This window comes from Aulonocara stuartgranti (genome assembly GCF_965226115.1).
Source record: "Aulonocara stuartgranti genome assembly, chromosome: 22".
In the NCBI taxonomy this organism is placed as follows: Eukaryota; Metazoa; Chordata; class Actinopteri; order Cichliformes; family Cichlidae; genus Aulonocara; species Aulonocara stuartgranti.
This window is the reverse complement of record NC_138957.1, coordinates 19,791,542-19,815,700: the sequence shown is the minus strand read 5'-3', so window position 1 is coordinate 19,815,700 and position 24,159 is coordinate 19,791,542. Positions and strand designations below refer to the sequence as shown.

General features: G+C 43.5%; 1 protein-coding gene across 3 annotated transcripts; it reads left to right on the top strand.

Moving 5' to 3' along the window:
* The first annotated feature begins 994 nt into the window (after positions 1-994).
* Positions 995-23,501, top strand: LOC309698665 (ankyrin repeat and IBR domain-containing protein 1-like). 3 transcript variants are annotated; one of them, XM_082521258.1, is made up of 21 exons: positions 995-1,182; positions 4,702-5,031; positions 9,093-9,264; positions 9,381-9,512; positions 10,360-10,551; positions 12,555-12,672; positions 12,782-13,002; positions 13,599-13,687; positions 13,781-13,925; positions 14,071-14,231; positions 14,711-14,799; positions 15,045-15,175; positions 15,310-15,444; positions 15,790-15,876; positions 16,028-16,094; positions 16,326-16,471; positions 16,897-17,075; positions 18,356-18,407; positions 18,599-18,652; positions 18,822-18,945; positions 19,281-23,501. In XM_082521258.1, exons 2-21 carry the CDS (start codon positions 4,844-4,846, stop codon positions 20,717-20,719), a joined length of 3,921 nt encoding a protein of 1,306 aa, XP_082377384.1. In that variant the 5' UTR covers positions 995-1,182; positions 4,702-4,843; the 3' UTR covers positions 20,720-23,501. The 3 variants fall into 3 exon arrangements, with proteins under 3 accessions (XP_082377384.1, XP_082377383.1, XP_082377385.1); XM_082521257.1 differs by having other exon boundaries at positions 19,278-23,501; XM_082521259.1 differs by lacking the exon at positions 18,599-18,652 and having other exon boundaries at positions 19,278-23,501.
* The last annotated feature ends 658 nt before the right edge of the window (positions 23,502-24,159 follow it).

The following is a 24,159-nucleotide window of genomic DNA, read 5'->3' as shown; positions in this document are numbered from 1 at the left end:
CCTATGATCATTTATGTTCATATATATCACACTGGTAATTTGTCAAACTCACACAAGGAATTAACCCCAAAGTGTTTGTGGCAAATAACATAACAGTTCAGTTGTTTTTACTAGTACAGCGCACTGGTGGGTGATTTTGTGGGGTGGTCTGGAAGTAATCATCTGCTTCTGAAAGAGGATGGCTATATTCCCCGTTTCTGTCCTGGGACAAGATGTTGACTTGATGGAGCAGTCCAATACCTAGGCATTCACATCTACAGGTTGTACTGGAAGGCCAAATGCAGAGGCTGTATCCAAAACTCACGTGCAGCAAAATGATGGCGCTTGGCTTTCACTCAGTTGCTGAGAATGCAGTGTAGTTTGTTGGTCTGCTGGTAGAGCACTGTTGGAGCTGGTGACACCAAAAGACTGAGTGACTAAAAGACATTTGGAGTTGTGGTGTAGGTCAATAAACAAAATCAGAGAGATAAAAGGCATTTACATGCAACCAATAACATACACAAATGATGACGATGATGATGATCATCATCATCATTTCAGCTGCTTCCTGTAGGGGTCACTGTAGCATCATCTGCCTTCATACCACTCCTTCGCACGTCCTCTTTCACTACACCCATGAATGTTCTTTTGGGCTTAGGATTTCCAGCTCTGGCACCTCCAGCTAGGTCTCCTGTTTTCGTTACTGCTAAAACAAAAAGAATTTCCCAAATATGGGACAAATAAAGTATTTCTCATGCCTTCATATACGTCATCATAAATGTTGTTATTGTTTCTCTTTTTTCTTTTTCAATTTTCTTCTCGGATTTTTAAAGTTTAATTACATTTTAAAATTATTATTATTATTATTATTATTATTATTATTTTCTTAACTGATATTGACTTTAACCAACCAACCAACCAGCGAGCGCAGATAGCCGACCAATCCGGTGAAAGCTCTCTGCGTGACAGGTAGTGCTGCGCATGCGCAACACGCTTTTCCCTTTGGCAGCAACAACAACACAGAGAACGAAGTCAGTCTCGCCCCTCCGCTGTCGGCAACAGCATCATTGTCCCCACCGGGTCCGGTGGCAGAGAGGATGGTCCAGCGGAACCGCAGCCGGGGATGCGAATGACAGCCACAGGATAATGTCCCTGGATGTATGCAAGTTTCCGAATGAAGTAGTGACCAAGTGAGACGACCGTGTAAGTAGAGCGACGGAGATGCTGCCCGGCTGTAGGTAGTTGAGGCTAACATATCTCGCTAACGTTAACCTGAGACAGGAAAATAGACGCTTTGCTAGCGTCGGTAACGGCAGAAAGGTAAGCTGCACTGGGTGTTAACGCTTCCCAGCGGCGCCGCCACAACCTGCGAAAACGTTAAAACTACCGGCAAAGCGTTTTGTTCGGCAGCATTACAGAAACTACACACCTACTACTCGCTTCCCAGTTGGGGTAGTAATTCAAGCAGACTGTACGGTTGCTGAACAAAGGAGCTTTAACCAAGGGGCCGCATGGACACAAACATGAAGAGAGAAGTCGGCCACTGTTTGTTTTGTGCTCCATTTCATGCTGACACACTTCGGAGACACCCACACGAGGTCTGACCTGAATATTTAGCCGATATACGGCGACCCAGCTAATTTTGGTAAAATGCCCAGCTGCTAGTGAAGTCAGTCGCGCTGTATTATCGTATTATTTTTATTATTATTAATGTTGTAACACAGCTTCTGCCTTTGACTCACAAGTTTTATGCCCCTTTTAACGACCATACATTGTCCCGCAGCAGTTATAGAGTGGCTTGATTGCCCAGAGTTTGGGTAGGTTTTACCACTGACGTGTTACAGCTGACAGCAACTTTTGATAACAGCAGCAACACTCCAGTGGCTGTCATGTTTTATGTGTGTTTGATTGTTTTTTGTTTTTCATTTAAAGCGATCGCTTTAAATTAGGCTTGTGACAGGTTGAACGTAAATGCTTTGATCCTCTTTGAATTTACTTTCACAATAGTTTGCAGCACATCATAACTGGTAAAACCTAAAAATCAGAGGAACGTAAGATTGGCAAATTCAAGGAAACCCTCAAACAAAGTGTGTGTGTGTTTTCAGAACAGCTTCAGGACTCTTTGGGGTTGGCTGTAAAATGCTCGGGAAGGCCCTCCATCCCTCCAGCTTTGATAAACATGATAATGCTTAATTTGTTGCATCAGTCCAAAATTTCTCCTAATAGGTGTTTCAGTTGGACTTAAATAATATTATTATCATTTTCATGCGTATTAAACTGTTCAGTGACCCAGTGTGCCCTACAAATGGTTGCATTGTCATCCAACCCACCACCAACATAACCGAGCAACTTGATCCCCACACTATAGGGGAAAGAGGGTATGGTTTTTCCTTTTAAGCTGTTGCCTAACAGGACTGACTGAAACCCAGCATTGAATGCCTGTTTTGTAATTAGATCTCAAATCATTAGTCAGTTATTGGATCAGCAGAAAAATAATCCACAACCCGGTCCCTCAGCCACACACTGCCATATTCTGTCTTCTCTAAAATTCAGATTTGCTGGTATGAATGCTATTATAAATCACTGGTCAGTAAGGACAGTCTTTTTTGTGTCATCTTACAATTTATGACACTGAAACAACTGTTTTCTGTCATTTCATTGACTAAGGATGAGACTAGACTGCTAATAAATAAGTAAAAAATAACTGCTAGTCAAAATCCTAATGACATTGAATCTTGTTTGATATTAAGTGATTCATTTGTCTATAAAAAAAAAAAAAAAAAAAAAAGAAAGCAAAGAGCAATCCATTACTTGTTTTGTTGCAATAGTTGCAGACTCTTTCCAAACTTTCACCATAAATTGCTTTTTTTGCGTGATTTGGTCTAAATGGGGGTGTGTTGCTGACTGGGTTTCCGAGAAGCTCGAGCACCATGACTGAGTCCTTGTTAGTGGGAGTCATCTGACGGGATTCATGTGTTTAGGATTCTTGAGCTCATGAGTCATTACGTCACAACTATTGCATTGCCTAAAATGGGGAAGACCATATGTATCAGAGGCCTGTTCTGAGTAGCTCTGTGTTATGAGGCTAACTAAATATTGTTGACTTTCAAGCGTGATTCATAAAACATGCCTCTGAAATTCAGCCTAGCAGATGAGTGCCAAGTTAACAAGCAGTGGAACACTTACTGTGCCTCAGTTCCACCCCACCATCGAATGATGTGTAATAAAGTCAATAGCTGCACTCTTACTGTGAACAGCGGCACTTGTGATCGCTGGAATTCCAAAATTCCTTCATGTCCAAACTTCCTGTCCTTATTTAGTATGAGAGACAGAGAGGGAGGTACGTGGAGATGTGAAGTGAACTGGAAGTAAACCAGCATGCACAAAACAGAGCCAAACAGACAGACTGACCTATTAACTACAGTCCCCACCACCACCACCACCCCCCCACGACCCCCTCCACGACCTCCCTCCAGATATACACAAACACACACAAGATCCGGTCTGCTGTGTGCATCACGAGAGAACTTGCAGTGGCTATTATTCACCGGTCTGTCAGTGTGTATTTTTCCTGTCTGTGTCCCTTTCTGTCACAGCAAAGAAAAGGGAGGCAGTCAGCCATGTTATTCAAATGTTCCAGAGCCCGGCCAGCCAGCGGCCAACTGTAGCCGGGCTAAAAAGAGGCTCTTTGTGAAGGCCAGACAGATGGCTATAGAATGAAGACTGTAATGATACCCTCAACAGCGCAATACACACAGAGGCCCATGCACTCATTACACAGTCCACTCATTACAGCATGTAATACCGTGTGTTAAAGGCACACCAAACTGTGTAAGTGTTTGTGAGTAAGAGAGAGAAAGAAGGAGAGGTGGAGAAGACGTGTACATCAAGCAGAGATAATGTACAATATGTGAAAGGACAGAAGTGTTTGTTTGTGTCCCATATCTCTCATCTCTTATATTGCTTGAGATATATATATACATATATATATATAGATATAGATATAGAGATAGATAGATATATATAGATTAGATAGATAGATATAGATAGATTAGATAGATAGATAGATATATATAGATATATATATATAGATAGATATGGGGGGGGGGGAAGCTTTCCAGGCCAGTTTTTCTTTTTAAGGAAATGGTGGGAATCCAACGGTTATATTTTGATAACCTGTGAATCTGCAGTAGGTTTATAAGCTGTTGCTGGGAGAGTAAGCTCTGCTGGGGCAGCCATAGCTATGACGCTTGTGATTCTTTCGTTTAGCGGCTGAGGGCCAAAGTAAAACTGGTTTGGGTCCAGCATGTTAGTGCTGCATGGTTTAACACACTCTCAGAGTCTCAGTAGCAGAAGAGCATGTAAACAGTCGAAGACATGCAGATTTTTTTTTTTTATCTTACAACAGTGACCTAACTGGACACAATGGTCCAGAATGGTCAGTTGTGGTAATATCGACTGTGTCTTTCATCAACCAACTAACAAATCAATGGCTTGGATATCATCAACCTTCCCCTCTGGCCTGGCTTCTTTACAACTGTCTTTTTTTTCTGTCTCTCTGTTTTCTTTTCTATTTTCTATAAAATGGCATCTGTCCATCTAACACACAGCTAATCAATGAATGGACTCAATCGATTGTTTGCCTTTTTTTCATCTGCTCTTATTCCTTCTTTCCAACTTCATTTTCTCTCTAACCAATTCCCACCTTTCTCTTCTTTGCAGGGAAGGAAACGCTGAACCATGTTGCTCTAAGTCGTGACCTGTGGAGTACGGGGGGGTGGAGAAAGAGGAGGAGGAGGAAGAGAGGAGTAGTGAGGCATTGGCCACAGCTTCGTTTTAGGTGGCCGTTTGCGAGCCCGAAGCGATGGGAAACACAGCCACCAAGTTCCGCAAGTCCCTTGTGAACGGTGACGAGGCCCTGGCCTGGCAGCTGTACGAGGGCAACCCTCAGTTCAGGGATGGTCTGGACCCAAACGCATCGTATGGAGAGCAGTACCAGCACAACACACCCATGCACTATGTGTGCCGCCACGCCATGACACGTCTGCTCAGGTAAAAGTCAGTCTCATGCAATGCAGCAGTTATCCAGTGCAGTTAGGAGGGCAGTGAGTCATGTTAAATTGAATAACAATTAGCAGCATGTCAGATTTAAGACATTTCTGAGAATCACCATATCTGTAATTGCCTTTGATGGCAAGAAAGGCCACTTAATGTGCGGAGGCCCAAAGACGCCAGTCGCATATATACTGTAAGATTATGTAAATGATGTTACAGGGAGCGGGGAAAGTGCATTAGCCATGAGGAGCTGTGGAAATAAAATGTAGTTAGACCCTTAAAGGCACTTACTTTGTAAGATATAAAACTGCAAGCCACCATCTCAAAAATGACCAATGGCTTGAATGAGCACTTCTGAGAGTCTCGTTAAAGGTTCTGATTTTTATTTTTTTTGTTGTTGTTTTAATACGCGATGAGTTCACGGGACCTGTTATCAGAACTGCTATTTCTAGGCTGACCGTGCACACAACAGCTGTTTTCTCTGTCATCCTGTTTTGTTTTGTGTTATTCAGCACAGAAGAAAACTTGGTTTAAGTATTGCTCCCCTGCTGTCTTTGAAACGAGCTGGTCCTGCTGGATTTGTTAGGCCTCAGTCACGCAGACCTCGAGACTGATTGCTGCTCCCTGCTGGTCGCTAGGGAAAAATGTTATTCCCTGACTGGTTGGCGAATGGTTGCTGGAAATTGATCGCAAAGAGAGTGCTGCATTGAAAACTTCTTTGTGATTACTCTGGTTGATAGCAGATTGCCTGTAGTTTGCATGGAAGATGCCGACTTGTCTGTAAACACTTGGTATTTACTCTTAAGAGCTCTAGTGACACTTGAGAATGCTTCACAAACCAGAAGTGGAGAATGTAGCCTTCTGTGTAAAAGTTGTACAATCACCATTCCAGACATAGAAACTGCACAGCCCTAAATATACAGAAAGAACAGTGGATGGCGGGGATGGGAGAGTCTCTGGTCTCCATCTGTCAGTCTCACTTTGCATCGCACATCTCACAGTTTCACTGTCACTTTGCAAGCATTTGCAGACAAGTCGGCATCTTTCATACAAACTACAAGCAATCGCACGAACCTGCTAGCAACCAAAGCAGTTGAAAAGTGGCTGTCAGTGCAGTATCCTCTTTGCGACAAATTTCACCTATCAAAAAGCAGCAGCTTCAAACTACCTCTTGCCAACAAATTTTTCCTTTGTGAACGGTGGTTGACCGGATGGTCACTGACCAATCTCTAGGCCTGTGTGATTGAGGCCTTAGGTGGTTCCTCTATAAATCAGACACTGAGCTACTTGTGGTCTAAGTAGCTTCCAGCATCTGTCCGCCTTTGGTTGTTCGACAAATTAACACCTCTTGGATGTTTGCTGCAGGCTAACGAGTTGTCATAAACTCAAGTAGCACTCCTGCTCTGCTACCATGCTGCTTGCTCTACTGTGCCCCGCCTGCTTGCTCTCTCGCACACACGCAGTAATAGCCACAAACTGAAATCTGGTGAGAGAAATTACAGAGAAACTAGCGAGACATTCACACTGTAGTGAAGTCAAAGACAAACGCAACATCCTGGTAAATAAAGTAACTAAAACATTTCAGTATTTTTAGCTTCACTGGCACATTTCTTGCTTCTTGTTAGAATATTTTTGCATCAGCACGAAGCTTCCTAATGTCTGAAAATACAGCTGTTCAGGTCATCTCATGTAAAGCTTCATAGACTTCACAGAGTATGTGGACTAAGCTTGTATTACAATTTTGAGAAGTTGATAAGGATGCTGGAGAGGCAGATCTGATCTAAGGCTTGTGTGTTTCCAGTACTATGCAAGTCTTACTGGGAAATTCCATCCGCTTTTGTGTACATTCCTTTAAAGCTCTTTCTTGTGAGTCTCTCTGCTTAATGAAGTGCGGTGCTAAATCACTACAGTTCCTCTTTAAGAGTATTAAAAGATTTGAATTCATTGCATGGCTATTGTGCTGTGAGGAGTTTCACCGCCTGCACACTTTCTCAAAACAAGAGTTCGCAGAAATAGACAGACAGCACCATCAACAGCAATCAAGTCAACAGACTGACAAAAACCACAGAGTCACTAAGTCAAACACAGCCTTAAGAAAAGGGGTCAAACTATAGAAAAATATAGCAAGCAGCACACCAGTGGGCCTTTGTTACCTCCTGCAGAGATAATCAAGCTGCTGGCCTTGACCATGACAGCTGATTCAGTGACTCAGTAGTCTTCCTCCTCTCCTCCTCCTCCCATTTGTCCTCTCTCTTAGCCTTTCTTACCATGATTATGGGGGGTCGGGGGGCGGGGGGTTCATTATCTGTCTATCTGCATGTGTGCACACGGCCGTTTGTGTTTAAAGGAGGTGGAAAAAAACTGAGACTCGGCAACTGCTTAATGCGTCTGAGAATATAACACAGTGAATCAATCCATGTGCTATTTGTGTTCCTTCCTACTAACCTATAATGGGCCAGAGAGGCGTGCTGAACGCAGCGCTCTGCTCCTGATAAGCATCAGAGGAAAGGCTTCTTTGTTCCAGCAGTTCAGTTGGACAGTGGCAATAGAGAGACAACCGAGAAATCTCAGACAAAATAAAGACTCACAGAGGACGAGCGTGGGCTGGTGGATGGAGAGTCTGTTTCAGATTATTTTTAACACGTATATGCTTCGTGTTTATTCGCTCTCTGCTAGTCGTCTCTGTGGGTCGAATTGGCAAGTAATCCCGTGAGAAGTGCAAACTGGAAAATCTCAAGTAGACCTATTACTGGAAAACTGGGTGTAGTTCAGGAAGTGTAACCCTTCCTCCACGACAAGTCACAGGAAAAAATATGTAAATAACAACTCGGACGTCATTGTGAACAGTTTGTTTTTCTTTTGTTGAAAGAATCAAAAGAGTACATTTCAACTGCCGACTTCATTTATTTATTTTTTTATTTATATCTTGGACGCATTGAGTCTCCTCAAGCTGATTTGCTTTTCAGCCATGTGTACGACAAAGTAGTTAGTTTTAACGCTCCGCTGAGGTTTCCTGCCCTCCACTAATAACTTCACAGCAACAACACAAAACATGTGACCTCCCCACAGCCTGCTTATATTAGGGCCATCCATCCTGAACATCGGGATTTGTGCATGCATATGTGTGTCGAGGTGGTGGTGGAGGGGGTATTGGGTTGGGGTTGGGAGGGAATAATTAGTGATTATTGCTGTGCGGATGAATTGGCAGTGCACTGTCATTAGAGAGAAGCTGCAGGGGCTTGTGGCTGACAGGATAAGAGGGTCAAAAGTGGAAAAGCAGGGCAGCAGTGGAGGAATAGACTGAAGGACTACACACTGAGAAACTTCAAATTCAGAAGCATCGACTGCCGTGTCCAAATTGTGCAAGAGAGGGCGAGGCTTTACAAAATCTTTTCAGCTGGTGTCCTTACAATTGTCAATCCTGTGACATCCTATTTTTTTCTTCTCCTTTTATTGGATTTGCATTAGAGAGAATCATTTTATGTGCAACACTATTTGTGCTGTGCCGCTGATGAAAAAGAATCTGTTTTTCCTCGCTGGCTTTATCGCAAATAGGAAGGTGTGGGGGGAAAAACAAAAAGAGACTTTGGTTTTTAAAATGTAAAAAGAAACTTGAAAAGGGAAAGGTGCTGAGGCATATAAAAGAGTGGAGAGGTAATCAGTAAATGGAGGTTTCCACAGACATAAAGCAGGGGAAACTATTTTACTAAACAGAACTGCAGCTACAGTCTTACTCCCAGAGCAACTGGCACATCCATCACCCGCTAAGTGTGTGTGTTTGTGTGCATGTGTTTGCGCTCACACCCGTCAGCCAGCATGTCCATTATCTCAAAGATGTTAAACAGAAATAGTCGATATTATGCCATCTTTACCTTGTCTCTTCATTTCACTGTCCATTTTACTTCCATAATTCATCTTCCTCTTCTCTTTGACTCTGTTTCAAGCCTTCCTCCTGTTACTGTCAGGCCTTTCCTCTCTTTCCACCTCACATGTGAATACCTCTGAACCGGTTTTACCCTCTTTTATCTAATCTCTTCATTCTTGTCTGCATCATTTAGGTCCTTCCTGTTCAGCAAAGAAGGAAACCCCAACAAGCGCAATGTGCACAATGAGACTTGCCTGCATGTGCTGTGCCAAGGCCCACAGATCCTGCTGCTGCCAGAGGGAGCGCTGTCACCACGACTGGCCAGACCACAGAGGGACGAGCAGCGCCGTGCAGACTGCCTGCAGGTACAGACGCACGGGGGGGCAAATATAGATTAGTGTCTACGCTTGCATGGTAGTGGGAATAAACTGCATTCTATGAAGCCACAGCTGACACATGTGGTGTGTCTTTCCATTACCAGATGATCCTGAACTGGACTGGGGCCAGGCTAGAGGGAGGCCAGTACGAGAAAGCTAATGTTAACGCCACCGACAACCACCACAGCACCTGTCTGCACTATGCTGCCGCTGCAGGCATGAAGAGCTGTGTGGAGGTGAGACAAAGTCTTGGACGCTATTCAAACTCCAGGGTTTTTCATGCATATGAAAATGTTTGGAGTCCAACAAAGAGGTTTGACCTTCAACCAAAGGTCAAAAAGCAGGGCAGTGCTTAAAAAACAATAATTTAACCCTTTTTTAAAATGTGGTTTAGTTGATTCAAAGTTAAAATACACTTTTTGAATATGAAGTGGTTGTAATGACAGTAAAATACAGATACGTCTGTTAAGTAACAGACTCTTTTAACCCTGTATGAATGCTTGCATGTGTAGTCACTACCCAAAGGTCACCTATTTTCTCTGCAGGTGATCTGTATTTTATGTAACTGGAACAGTCAAATAATCTACAATCCAATGATTTTGAATTATGCCAACTCCTCGTATATCTGCTTTGTATTTTACCAGCTCAAACGAGCACTTCGGCAGAAAATTAACCTTCTGGAATAAAAGTTTTCATAAATCTCACATGTACGACCCTGTGAAAATCAGAAATTCGATTTTTTTAAGATAAAAACTTTAAAGACTTTTCCGTTGGCTTCTGCATCCTTCCTTCAACCTTCTTGATCTATACTTACCAAAAACTGTCTTTTGACTCCTGTTGATTTAAATCTCTTTCACTGTCTGCCTTTGCTCCTTTTGTAATTTTTTTCATCTCTTCCCCTTTCCCATATTTTTGGTTTCCTGTCCTGTTGTTTTCTCATCTTCCCCTTTGTGTTCCTGCTGTTTGCTCCCATTGTCTTTGCCTCTTCCTTCCTCTGCGTCATTTGTTGAAAGTGCCTTAATTTCTTGTTTCTCTCTATTATCTCTTTCTCCCCTTCCTTTTGTTGCCTCGTCCCTCCTCTAGCTGCTGATCCAGAGTGAGGCGGACCTTTTTGTGGAGGACGAAGACAAGCTGACGCCATGCGATCACGCCGAGCGGCACCACCACACCGAGCTGGCCCTCAGCCTGGAGTCGCAGATGGTTTTCTCCTCCTCTTCAGCTCAGCAGTCACACACAGACGCACACGGTGAAACCAACCTGCTGCAGTACAAGGAGGTGAGACCGTGGTTACCCGATGTAGGGTTTCCCTGCTGGCCTAAGTTATTTTTAAGCTTTTTAGTCACTGTTGAGTCTTTAAAACATTTGCTTGACAAGGAGTATCCTTACTGTGCACAAGCATGTTCATTTAGATCTTATGATTATATTTTTGCATAGAAAACAACTCTTGTGTAAAAATTCAAACAAGAATTGAAATATTTATCAGATTTAAGGTTCGACTTTTTGTTTTATGAAGATAATGAGGACTGGTAAATGTATGGCAATAATGTGATTACACCAGATTACTCTTTAGGTGGAGCATTTGAAATGAAATGAATAGCATTTCCATTCTTCTTTTTCATTAAGTTACTGCCATTGATTCAGAGCAGCAGCAGCAGCATGAACGTACAATAGCAGTGACATGGCATAAGCACAAAAATATCTTGGGTCAAGCTTTTTAACCAGTTGCTTAAAGCCCTCATTTACCACCATATAAATGCATCAGTAATTTCCACCCACAGCTTGGTCTTCTTGTCATATAGAGTGCAGCTAGTGAGCGCTCCAGCGGGACTCGGTGCAGTCATTTAAGTTTTGATTGCTAGTATCTGCTCCTCACATTTCTTCATAGCCTGGTTGTACTCAATGGTTTGTTTTGCCTCAATTGGTGAAACAAATTTAATGTTTCTTGCATATTTTGCAAAGTACTGTAGTGGCTCCTTTTTTAGATACTGAATTGTTATCAGAGAATGACACGTAGCTTTCGCTCTCAGACGTGTCTGCTTGTCTGTGTTGTTGCACAATGAGACAAGCCCAGAATTTATACCGATATTATTGCCATTATATGATATGGCACAGCACTAATCAAGGATAGCTTTGCTTAATTCACAGTATAGAATAATGTGTATTTATTTTATGTTTGTGCAGGACTTAAGCTCATCTACTGCCTGGAACAAGCTGCTTTAGCTCCTCTCTCTTTAAGGCGGCTTTCTTCTGAGTGGTTGCCCATCGTGACCAAAAAAACGAAACGGCGAGGAGCTTCTGTCTCACAGTCGGAGCTGTGTGCCTCAGATGACCATATTGAGAATTGTTATCAGTTTCCACTGATATCATAAAGATCCAAGATTAGGCGCTCTGTCCGTGAAGCAGAGCGTTTATGGCACTCTGAATCCTGAGCTTTAGGCTTACACGGATTACTTACACGCACGTTGACCTCATTATTTGAAACTTTGGACATCAACATAAGCGTTTATCATTGTAACATGAATATGACAGAAAATAAGCGTAAGCATAGCAGGTCAAATTTAAATCATGTGAAGATAAAGAGGTAGATGGTTGCCCTCATGAACTTGTACAGTGTGTTTATTTTTCAGATTCAAGACTATATATCTTAGGACAGTGAGGTCACCATTGCTAATCTGTGTAGATTAAAACAATCTGGGGGCGAAATGTGCTGTCTGTATTTTGAAGGTCATGTATGTGATTTTGTTTCAACACTGTGTCCAACCTGAAATGTACTTAGTGTTTTGTGTTCTGCATTTGTGCAGACACTGTTTATAGATTTTTAGAATATTTCTACTTGGGTCTCCAGCTTCTTGGCCAGATTGTCCCTTGTTGATGTTCTCTCTTCACAATCCACAACTTACAGTGGTTCTTACACGTATATAGTAATACACAGATCCACAGATCCACAGATACACACACCACGTCTCTCAGAGTCCCAGTTAAACCGAGGTCACCAGCACCGCTGTATAGCTGCGGCTGCTGCCAGCTGATAGCATTTTGATCTTCCTTCCTGCAGCCAAATCCATGCTAATGCTTAATCTGTCTCACCCACCTCCACCCCCAACCCCGAATGCCCCACATCCCAGTCCTTTTTATCGTTTCCACATTATCTTTTTCACTTCTTTTAGCATTTTTCAGTCTTATATTTTATATTCTGTTTTTGTTTCCATCTTTTACCTTCTCTCTGACTGCGGGTTTTTCTCTCTTCCTAACATTTCTCCCCCTCTGTATCCTCTCAGCCTTACGAGGGGTTGAAGATTCAGGATCTGCGCAGGCTGAAGGACATGTTGATTGTAGAGACAGCCGACATGCTGCAAGCCCCCCTCTTCACTGCAGAGGCCCTGCTTCGAGCACATGGTTTGTCATAAAGTTGACGTTCATATGTGACCTTAAGTAACCCTCGCAGCGCTGTTGTCACGATGCATGCGTTTGTCTCAGTCTTTCTAATAACGTTTGACTTGCTCAGACTGGGACAGAGAAAAGCTTCTGGAAGCCTGGATGTCCGACGCTGAGGGCTGCTGCCAGCGCTCTGGTGTCACCATGCCGACCCCACCGCCTAGCGGGTACAACGCCTGGGACACCCTGCCCTCCCCCCGCACTCCTAGGACCCCACGCTCTCCCCTCACTCTCACTCTCACTTCTACCACCGACAGCTGCCTCACGCCTGGAGAGGAGGGCCTGGCCATGGTGAGCAGTGGTGATATATGTTAATATAAGAACATCAGTCATTCATGATGAAAAATAGATCATGTATGAAGGCATATTTAGTACAGGGTAGACTCTTTGTGCGCTTTCTTTTTGAAGGCAGAAAACGATGTCTCATTTATCTAGTGGTTGCAGGTTAATGTCTAATCCTACTAAAAAGGGGATCAAGGCCATCAGCAGTAATTCTTTGTCATTCCATATAAACATTAGCCTCTGGTTTACTGTCAGTCTTAAGGAAGTCTGCCTGAAAATCAACGTTGAGGTTTTCTGTTAGGTTTTCAGAATGTTTGACCTGTGAGGTGGAACATTTGCAGAATAAGATAAAAGCTGTTTGGGCCGTAGAAGAAATGCCAGAGAGTCTGATATGGCTAAAGTACAACAGTCCAGCAATCTGTGGCCTCAAAAGTACAGAGTTAATCAAAGACAGAACATCCTGAACTGGTTCTGCTATTGCATTTCTCCTCTGTGTATGAGGATGGAAATGACATGTCAAAGAGAAGTAATCTTATCAACAGAAATAAAAAAATAAAAATAAAAATTTGAAATCATGTGACTGATTTGCTCCGTCCCCCCTGCAGTGTGGAATCTGTCTCTGCTCCATCTCAGTCTTTGAGGACCCAGTGGACATGTCCTGTGGCCACGAGTTCTGCAGAGCCTGCTGGGAAGGGTACGCGCATGAACATTCAGTGTGTAAGCGTGTGTGTTTTTTTTATTGAAGCAGATGTGTTTTAGCTCAGTTCTGTGTGTGTGTCTTTCTCAGGTTCCTCAATGTAAAGATTCAGGAGGGAGATGCTCATAATATCTTCTGTCCAGCATATGAGTGCTACCAGCTTGTGCCTGTGCATGTGATAGAGAGTGTGGTTTCCAGAGAGATGGACCAGCGCTATCTGCAGTTTGACATCAAGGTAGAAATCAAAATAATCGTTTGCACCTTCTCTTCAAGACTGGGCCTTTGTTCTGTTTCTTGTTGCACTATTTAGTGACATTTTCTTTGTTTCGTCACATTCCCTGTCTGTTCTCTGACATTGTTTCCAACATCCCCGTTTGCAGGCATTTGTGGAGAACAATCCATCCATCCGTTGGTGTCCTGCAGCTCGTTGCGAGCGGGCGGTGAGGCTGACCCGACCGGGCCCGGGGGACACTGACCCATCAAGCTTCCCCCTTCTGCCCTCACCTGCTGTTGATTGTGGAAAGGGTCACCTCTTCTGCTGGTAAGCTGCAGGATTTATGATTCAGACATGGCCATGTTTTATTGACACTGTCACTGACATGTAATTTAGCAAAGTCGGACACAAGTCTGGATCTGTTACATTACAGGCTAGTGTGTTATTTAACCCGAACACCTAAATATTATAGTCATTTTATGTTCATGCAGCTGGACAAAGGCTGCTGTGTGAGCAGTAACGTCAGCATTGTGCACACAGATCATAATGGCATGAATAAATATTGTTTTATGAAATGTGCATACACATGTTCTAACTTACTACGCAAAAAAGAGTTATTACTGCTTAATCTGAAACCACGCCAGCCAAATCTGTTTTATCAGAAACTTTTACTTCTTTTGTGTTCCCTTCTGTTTTCTTTATTCCCAGAAACTCTTAGGATTCTGTGTTTGCTCTTATGCTTATGTAGTCTTGGTTAGCTGGATTTGACTTTATTAACTTCTCTCTTTATCTCCCGGTGTCTGCAGGGAGTGCCTTGGCGAGGCCCATGAGCCATGTGATTGTCAGATGTGGAGGAACTGGCTCCAGAAAGTCACAGAGATGAAGCCTGAAGAGTGTATGCCTGTGCTGTTTTGTTTGTTTTACTGTAACTTTAACTGCCCAGCAATATGGTAGCTAAGAGCAGCTGTCAGGACGTCTTATCTGGATGTGCCTGCTGTATTTTATGTGATGCTGGCAGGTGTTTAAGTCACTAATATTTGCGTAATGTGCCGGAATGTGTCTGCAGGCCAGGTGTTAGACTGCAGAGATATTGCTAATGTGTGTGCGTCCACCTGTGTGTTTGTGTGTGCTTTCCCACAGTGGCAGGTGTGAGCGAGGCCTATGAGGATGCTGCTAACTGCCTGTGGCTGCTGACCAACTCCAAACCGTGTGCCAACTGCAAGTCTCCCATTCAGAAGAATGAGGGCTGCAACCACATGCAGTGTGCTAAGGTAAACACTAAACTCTGTCTGCTGTGTGTCTTCGTTTAAAGGCATGAATGTTGATTGCTCGGTGTATTAAAATTTTTTTCTGTATTTAATTTTATTCCTAATAAATTAACCTTGGTGTTTTTCTCTCTGTGTAGTGTAAGTATGACTTCTGTTGGATCTGTCTGGAGGAGTGGAAGAAACACAGCTCATCAACAGGTGGCTACTATCGCTGTACTCGCTATGAGGTCATCCAGCAACTTGAAGAGCAGTCCAAAGAGATGACTGTAGAGGTATAAACACTTACTCACTCATAAAATGGAGAATACACACACACTTTATCCCATATAAGCTTCCACTGATGTAAAAACACTTGCTGGACACTATTTTTTTGGTCCAGTTTGTTAGTACCTGGTTGGACCCCCTTTCCCCCTGAAAACATTGCTCTTAGATTTTGGTCCATAAAAAAAAAAAAAAAAAAAAAGATATATGTATTAATGAGCAGCTAAATAGGTATAGCTGAGTGAGTCTGTATTCACACAAATATAGAAGTTGTTCAGTCTCTTTCACTGAGTACAGTGAGTAAACACACACACACAGAGGAGTTTAAATGAAGTAAGAGTTTTTCTTTTTTACAGGCAGAAAAGAAGCACAAAAGTTTCCAGGAGCTGGACCGTTTCATGCACTACTACACTCGCTTCAAGAACCATGAACACAGTTACAAGGTAATACACTCGACAGATACGTTCATAACGATGCAAACCTCGCCCAAAAATCTAAAATGCTTCCAGAGAAACATCTCGTGATCATTTGGTGTGTGTATTCTCTCTTCTGTGTGTGTGTGTGTGTGTCTGTGTGTGTCTGTGTGTGTGTTAGTTGGAACAAAAGCTGCTAAAAACGGCTAAAGAGAAGATGGAGCAGCTGAGCAGGGCCTTCATTAGCCGTAAGTGTCCTGCACTGATCTCATGAAAAGGATTCAAAAGAAGTCTGAGTAAACTGCTTGTCAGCTGCAAGCCGTTTGCCTGAGAATAGCATATTTGTTTTTGCCAAAGCGCAAATAGGTCATGCCTTTCAGACTCACACCCAAGCTTTGGTGCGTCCGGGTCATAAGACATTAATCCTGTGCTCATTAAAGTCATGGCTAGCTATAAAACACGTGTCTTTTCTTCTGCAGGTGAAGGCACTCCCCCAGACACACGCTTCATTGAGGACGGCGTGACTGAGCTGCTGAAGACGCGGCGCGTGCTGAAGTGCTCTTACCCATACGGCTTCTTCCTCCAGCAAGGCAGCACCCAGAAAGAGATATTTGAGCTCATGCAGGTATTTTAATATATATCCAACAAGTGTGCATCCTCTGCATGAACAGGACTAACACCCCTGAAGTGCCTACAGGGATTCCTGGACTCTGTAGGGGTAAACTGTGTAGAACATAAACAAATTTTGGGGTGTATTATGGCCTTGGTGGACAGAGGACTGGGTACATCTGTTAAAATATACACGCAAAAGAGTCGGTTTAATGGGTTTTTTCGCATTTCAGTCACACTAGATTATAAATGGGATGGAAACCTCTTATTAGGAAAAATCAGTGATTGCGCTATTTTTGCAAGTGTAAGTACTTGATGCAACCAAGTGGTCATGCAGAAGTTGAGCAGCACGATCAACCTACCACTGTTGATTGCAAGACGATTACACGGTCTGACGGGGGGAAGACGGTGTTCAACACTTTCTTCTGTTTGTCCTCCCAGACTGACTTAGAGATGGTCGTAGAGGATCTGGCCCAGAAGGTCAACCGTCCGTACCTGAGGACGCCGTGCCATAAGATCATCAGCGCGGCCCGCCTGGTGCAGCAGAAGAGGCAGGAGTTCTTGGCATCAGTGGCCCGTGGCGTCGCTCCCAATGACTCTCCAGAGCCTCCTCGCAGGAAGTAAGAAAGCACACACACAACGCACAGAGAGACAATATGGTTCTAATTTTGGCTCAAGTTAACAAATTCACTACATAGTAGAGCTGGGCGATATATCGAGTTTTTAAAACATATCGATATATTTTTATACGAGATATAAGATGTGACCATATCCTTTATATCGATATAGTCTATGTTACGTTATAATTATAGTTGTGGAGCCGCAAGTTTGCCTCTCTTTCGTCCACTTTTGTCTCTACGCAACGTTACTCCGCCTCGCCTTCACTGAAGACAACTCCCCCTCCTCCCCCATCGCTTCACGTGCAGGCAGCGACAAGACGGACACGGCAAATCTCCGTTAACGAGTTACTGCGCATCGCCCCATGCGTGGGGCTGGACGGCGTCAACGTGTTAACGAGCTAAACATGCTAACGAGCTAACCGCGCTAACGAGCTAACCGCGCTAGTCCCTACGGGCTGCATAGCCTAAAATCCTTTCATTCTCTCAAAAGTTGATAGCGCGCCTTATGTATGAATTCTGGTTGTGCTTGATGGCCGCGAACCGATTTTATGTGGTACACGGCGCTCAGCAATCTGTCAAAAATGTTTGAGTACGACTTTGGTAAGCTGCACCGCTTGATAGATTGTCGGCGCATTACGGCTACCGAGGAGCTTCGCGGAGTGATACGTACTGTGCATCAACGTAATATTACCGTACTGTGTGTGTATAAGGACCATAAATGGCACCTGTAAGAGACGTGGTTATGAAGCGGATTTCAAACTCCAGGCTGTCAGTCACACAGCAAAACTTGGGAACAGAGCAGCTGTGAAATCTGTCTTTGTTATTACGCTCAGCGTCTTTTAGTTTACATTTTGACTGCACAATTGTGAGCTCTTTGTTTAGCACAAAAACAACCTTGTTTTCTTTTATTTATGGAGCATTATTATTTAATGAATGCTCATAATTTAATTTTGAGTAATTTTTCATGTACATCTGTGCTGTATGTTAATAAAAGTGCCTGTGTGACATCTGGGAAACAGCTTTGACTAAGAACTCTCTTTTTGTTCTTACTTTATGGCTTAAAAAAAAATATCGAGATATATATCTTATATCGCCATCCAGCTAAAATATATCGAGATATGAATTTTGGGTCATATTGCCCAGCCCTACTACATAGAGCCACTTAGAGGGATTCAGGGGATAAAGAAGTGGCATAAGAACTTAAACTGAAGCTGAGTGTTGTTTAGTTTGCTTCAAATGTGTTTTTAAAAAAAGTAATTGTGTGCTAACATTCATTTCAGTTACCCTGGAGGATCGTGGGATTGGGAGTACCTTGGCTTTGCTTCTCCTGAGGTAAACACAAACGCCTTCTGTCACACCACACTCACAAACACTAACTTCTCTTCGTTCTGCTAATATCTTGGCTCATGCCTCGCTAATGCTACTTCCTAAACCTCCGCTTTAGTGACCTACTTGTGTATGAGGTCGTATTAATGCATGACTGCGGCGGCAGCAGCTGACATAGTTTGCTTATGTGTGTTAAGATGGGAAGTCGGCACTCCGTACTGGGAGCAGATCAGAGAGAGAGACAGTCGCAGGTAATTCACCAGTTTTTTTTTTTTTTGTTTTTTTTTTTTGGCATATTTAGGGACAAGCATGATGGGCTGAATGTTGTTTTCTGTGCTTGAGATTTTGATGCTGCCTGACACAAAATAGCTCCCTCAAGTTGTCTTTTTCTTATAATAGAACTCGAATAACTCTTTGCAGGATTATGCTGACATCCAGTACCGTCGCAGACACAGACCACGGCGCAGAGGAGACATGCTGAGTTTGCACAGCCTTAGAAGCAGCAGTAACACACCAGAGACCAGCAGGAGGAGTGACAACACAGGTGTGGCAAGCATTTTAATGCACCGTATAACTGGCTTATATCAAGTATTTAACAAAAAAAAAATTTCAGATTAATACAGTGTAGTGTTCATTAATTTATTGTTCTGTATACAGCCGGTACAGGCAGTATATTGGCAAACACTCTGTTCTGGATCCTGCCTATATTAATAAATTGTCTTGTCAGTGCACAAGACAACCAGTAAATGGGATTTTACTTTATTGCTCCATCAGTCTGTTCCAGTCGAAGCACCCAGAGCCATCGATCACTGGGATCAATTTGTAATCAAGCCACGCACAGCAGTCTGTGCTTTAATGTGACATTTCGTGTTTCAGAAGGCACGGAGAGGGGCGAGGGTCGCAGGAGAGCGCTCGGCTCGCTCGACGAAGACGATCCCAACATCCTTCTGGCCATCCAGCTGTCGCTGCAGGAGTCGCGCCGAGAACGAGGACTGGAGGGAGGGATGGAGGGGAGGGTGGATCAGGAGAGAAGAGCGGCTCCAGCGGGAGACCTGGTCGATGCTGTTTTACACTCTCTCAACACAGAGGGTCCTCCAGGAGCCAGAGGCTCATCCTTCCCCGCGTCCATCCTGGATCCTCCTCACCCGCCTAACAGGACAGACTCCACCTCCCAGCCTTGTGTATCCAGCTCCCTCCCCCTCCCTCCGCCTCCTCCCTCCCTCAGCGCAGAGCTGCTGGAGCTGGGAGACAGCCTTATGAAACTGGGGAGCATAACCACTCCTTACGACCTGGACACAAACACGCAGGAGCAGCTCAGCTCACACCACACATACATACACAGTACACATGCTGCTCCTTACACCACTGAACCTGCCTGCAGCAACCCCAGCAGCCACAGACAGGATCAGAGTGCACTGACTGCCCCATATGTGCTCGATCATATCACCATCACAGACCCTCGTTATGACAGCAAAGAGCAGACTTCCTGCCATTTGAGTGCATATTTAGCCAAGGCTGAGCACGCCGCCTCCTGCCTCCCCGCTCCAAACCCCGCACATCCTAGTTCCTATAGCCGGGAACATGCAGCCACGTACAACAGCAACCCTAAACCAGACAGCTCCTACAACCCCTGCCCCGAACACAGCAGCTCTTACACCGCAGAGCGCCCTGCTGCCTACGCCGTCGAACGTCCCCCTAAATCAGACCCCCAGCCCCCTACCCAGTTGTGCCTCCCATCTCCAGAGCTTGAGCCAGAGCTGCTGCTCTCACCAGTGATTCCCCCAGGGGGCCCTTTCACCCCCAGTGACCCTCAGAGCCTGGAGCCCTTGGACCCCACAGCCAGCGCTCAGCTGCTGGATAACATCATGGCCTGGTTTAACAACAACATAAACCCCCAGAATAACCCGCAGAGCCTGGCTCTCATCCCCTCCCCGCCCACCACAGAGACAGACTCCTCTCCCGACACACACACCGAGACTGAGAGCCAGACCTCCGCCCCCATCCGGCAGCCCCTGGAGGGCGAGTCGGAAGTAGGCAGAGGGTCGGCGACCGGCCCACCGGGAGCCGAGGGCGTGAAGACGTCGAGGCCGAGCACTCTGGAGCTGGAAAAAAGAGACTCTGGAGAAGAGGGTGTGGATGCAGGGTGTGTGGCTGACCTGTCGCTGGACGAAGCGCACACACACCCGCATTCACACTCCCAACATGGAAACAGTCCCGCACACACTGCCCCGGCAATGGAGAGAGACTCAGACCTCGTCCTTCAGTTAGAGGAGGACCGGTCACCTGAAGAGTGGACGGAGCAGGAACACCTAGTGTGAAAGTGACAGATGTAGAGAGAAAGAGAAGGTAGAGCCGAGATAAAGAGAAAGAAAACCAATCAGAGAGAAGCACTGATGGATGATGCAAGATGTGTGATGGTGGTGCCTGTGTTTGGGGGGTGGAGTGTTTACTGTATGTATTATACTGTATTTAGAGAGGACTTAAAGACCTGCGGACTCTGTCCAGGAAAGATGATGTCATACACGTTTTGATTATTTTTAAGTGCTTTTTGTCTGCTCTAAAAACAGACAAATTATTCTTTGAAGTGTTTAAACCATGAACGGAGAGCTACTGATATCATAACACAACAAAATGCTCCGTGTTTTAGTTTAGTTTAGTTTTTTTCTTATTTTAATTTAATTCCCCACCTCTTCTGTTTGTCTCCTAAGTTTGTTCAGGGTGAAGTTTTGGTGCTGTTCATGCTGAAATCCAAACTTGCCTCATTTAACTACACTTGATTCTCACACTAACCCAACCACAAGCCAGTTCAGAGCTCCAAGAGCCAAATATATGAAGATAACTGTAACTTTGGAGCCTGTTTATAGCGTGCTGTACAATCAGAGGGCCTAATTCTGATTTCTGGACCTTCATGCACACTGTGCCTGTTTGTGTTAGTGCCAATACAGTCCTGATCTTTCTTTTCAGCAGACTGGCACAGTCTGCTGCGTAAACGTCACACTATTACAGCACCTCTCTGCACGTGAAGGTCAGAGGCCAGCCCCAGCTGCAGAGCAGCGCCCATAAAGCTGGAAGTTCAGTGGGTGCTTGTTTGCAGAGCAGATTGAGTTCTGTTTTTTTTTGTTTTTTTTTTTGTTTTTTTTGTTCTGGGGGGGGAGGGTTGTTTTTGTTTGTTTTTTTTGCTACTCGCTGCACATTTCAAATGTTTTGTATCAAAGATGCATCTTCATGTTTAATCTGCAGAGATTTACAGTGTTTTTCTGCCACTTTGGCTAGTGCACCAGATCTCACGTAGCACACAAAATACAGTGGGTATTAAATGAGGTAATGCATCAACCAATCAAATTAATCTGAGAATAATGATATCCAGTATTTAACCTCCTCAGATCATTCATACTTGCTTTGATTTTAAAAAAACTACAAATATCACGGAGGAAATAATTTGGCATTTTAAGCTGAAGACTGACTTCAGAATGATCCTTTACTTTATTAAACCTGATAAATAAAATACAGTCAAAAGGTTTAAAGTGCTTCAAACAAGTCGTCCAATCAAAATTATTAAATGTTAAACCAATTAAAAGAGTAAACAGTTAGCAGATGGTAAACTAAGATATGCTTTATCACTTTGGATTATACACAATGTGTTTTAAAGTTTGACTTTACCCTGCAGCACATTTAAACAAGCTGATTTTTCATAAAAAGCGAGATTTCAGCCACTTTCACAAGTTTTGTCTTCACAGAAGCTGTTGTAAACGGTGTTTATACGACTGTAAAATAAATGAGAATATATTGTTAAAACGCTGCTGCACTGATTCATGAATCTGTTTATTGTTTGGTGCTCGTGTGAGCTGGTTCTTTGAGTCGTGCGGTTTCTGAGCCAAAGCAGGCATAACAAATACTGTAAATGTGAGCACATTTTATGGTTTTATGTAACTTTTTATCATATCTTTTCCACTACTTATAGCACCCTGCAGTGTGCTCTAATCGATGGGACGTGGGTTTGGGTTTCTGCTGTATTTGATTCTTTTTATTCCTTTAATTATAGAGAAGATGTTTCTTTCTGTTGAGACCAGAGTTGTTGGATCTGTGTGCCTTTTGTTTTGTTTTGTTTTGTTCTGATTGTATTTATCTGTTGCTATTTATTAGTGTCATTGCTTTTTAAACATGCTTCTTAATGAAAGATGATGATGATGATGATGATAACACTTTAATACACTGATTTTGTTTAGTTCCCCCCCCCCCACGGGTGAGTCGCAGCGCCCACATTTTCAGCCCTGAATGAAAAACCTCTTTGAGCCTCTCTGAAGGAATCCGCTGCTTTTCCACGATGATCAAAAAACACTTTATGTGAATGTTGTACTTTGATTTGACGCCGCCTTGGAAATGTAACTGCTGGGATGTCATCAAGCCTCAAATCTTTAAACTTTATTGCCCAAATACAATGTTTACAAGGGAACTAAACACTGCCTGCTGTGATGAGGACTGATTTGGTGCTCTGGGGAGTGAAATGAGAATAAATGTGGGGATTTTAAATGTCCTTTGATGGCATGCCAAACAAATACAAAGACACCCTTTGTAAAACTCAAACTGACTCACTTAAAACTGATTTTTAAGCATTTTCTGAAACCTGAAGTGATAAAGTGAGAACTGTGAAGGTAGCTGGCTCATAGCATTGCACGAAGCCCGCTGAGATGTGAGGGCAGTTGTGACATTTCAGGCTCCGCTCCCTGAGGATGGAGGGGATTCACGTCAGTGTTTGGGCACACGCTGCGTCTTTGTTTTGCAGAAACATGCTGCCGAATGTCGGATGTTTGGTGGGGCTGCGGAGGGACAGCGGCTAAATATTCCCCTTTTTTTTTTTTTTTTTTTTTTTTGTATGTGTGTGTGTGGCATCGATGGCGTCACGCAAGCGGTTGCATTAGTGTTTATGATTTAATGCTCCCTCATCTGACATCTTCAGAGTTTAAGAGATTGAAATTGCACTCTCACAGATTATACTTGATACATTCCCAGCTGGTCAAAAGAAAGGGTTTGATGTGTGGCCAAAACTAAAAATGAAAGTGTCAGTGCAAAGTTTACTCTCAATAAAAAGAACTGAAAGTGCACTGCAGTGACATTTTTATTTTTTTGTTTTAGTGCTTTGATTTCTGAGCTTCCATCAGCAAGAAAAGGGAACATGTTCCCTGATTAGTCTCCTATTTATCGTAATGTACATGGTAGACTGACGTCTTTTCACTTCATGTTGCTGTCAAGTCCACAACAGCTCTTAGCATGTACATGGAAATGATAAGTAAACCCATTATCTTTAGGTTTAGACTGCATTTATTTAAAAAACTTAACACAGCTGCACATCAGGAGAACAGAAGTGTTATTTTTGTTTTTATTACTTTTTTTTAAAATTGATTTGGGGTTTGGGAAGGCTTTCCTTATTTTAATTTGTTTTCATTGTGTAAAATGTTCAGTTTGATTAGTTTCACGATTTATTTCTGTAATCTGTCAGGAGGAAAATTTTTAGATATGCAGCTATTACAGCACAAATCCAATGCGGCATCTCAGCCTCACTAAGTACGACCAAACTGCCAAAGACTTAAACAAGACACAGCACTGTGCAAAAGACTTGAGTCACCCCTTGCTGTCTTTATATTTTGCTTTTAAGCAGCCAAACTTCTTGATCTCTGTTCTTGAGGCTTTCTGAAGGTCTTTCAGTTTTTATTTACAGCTCAGGAATGCATCTGGCTCTTCAGTTCATAGACCTACTGGT

Excerpts from the sequence above, each read along its gene's own strand:
- LOC309698665 (XM_082521257.1), top strand. The coding sequence starts at position 4,844 with ATGGGAAACACAGCCACCAAGTTCCGCAAGTCCCTTGTGAACGGTGAC. Across the intron at positions 15,176-15,309 it reads ACCACATGCAGTGTGCTAAG|TGTAAGTATGACTTCTGTTG; the intron begins GTAAACACTAAA and ends CTCTCTGTGTAG. Across the intron at positions 17,076-18,355 it reads CCAGAGCCTCCTCGCAGGAA|TTACCCTGGAGGATCGTGGG; the intron begins GTAAGAAAGCAC and ends CATTCATTTCAG.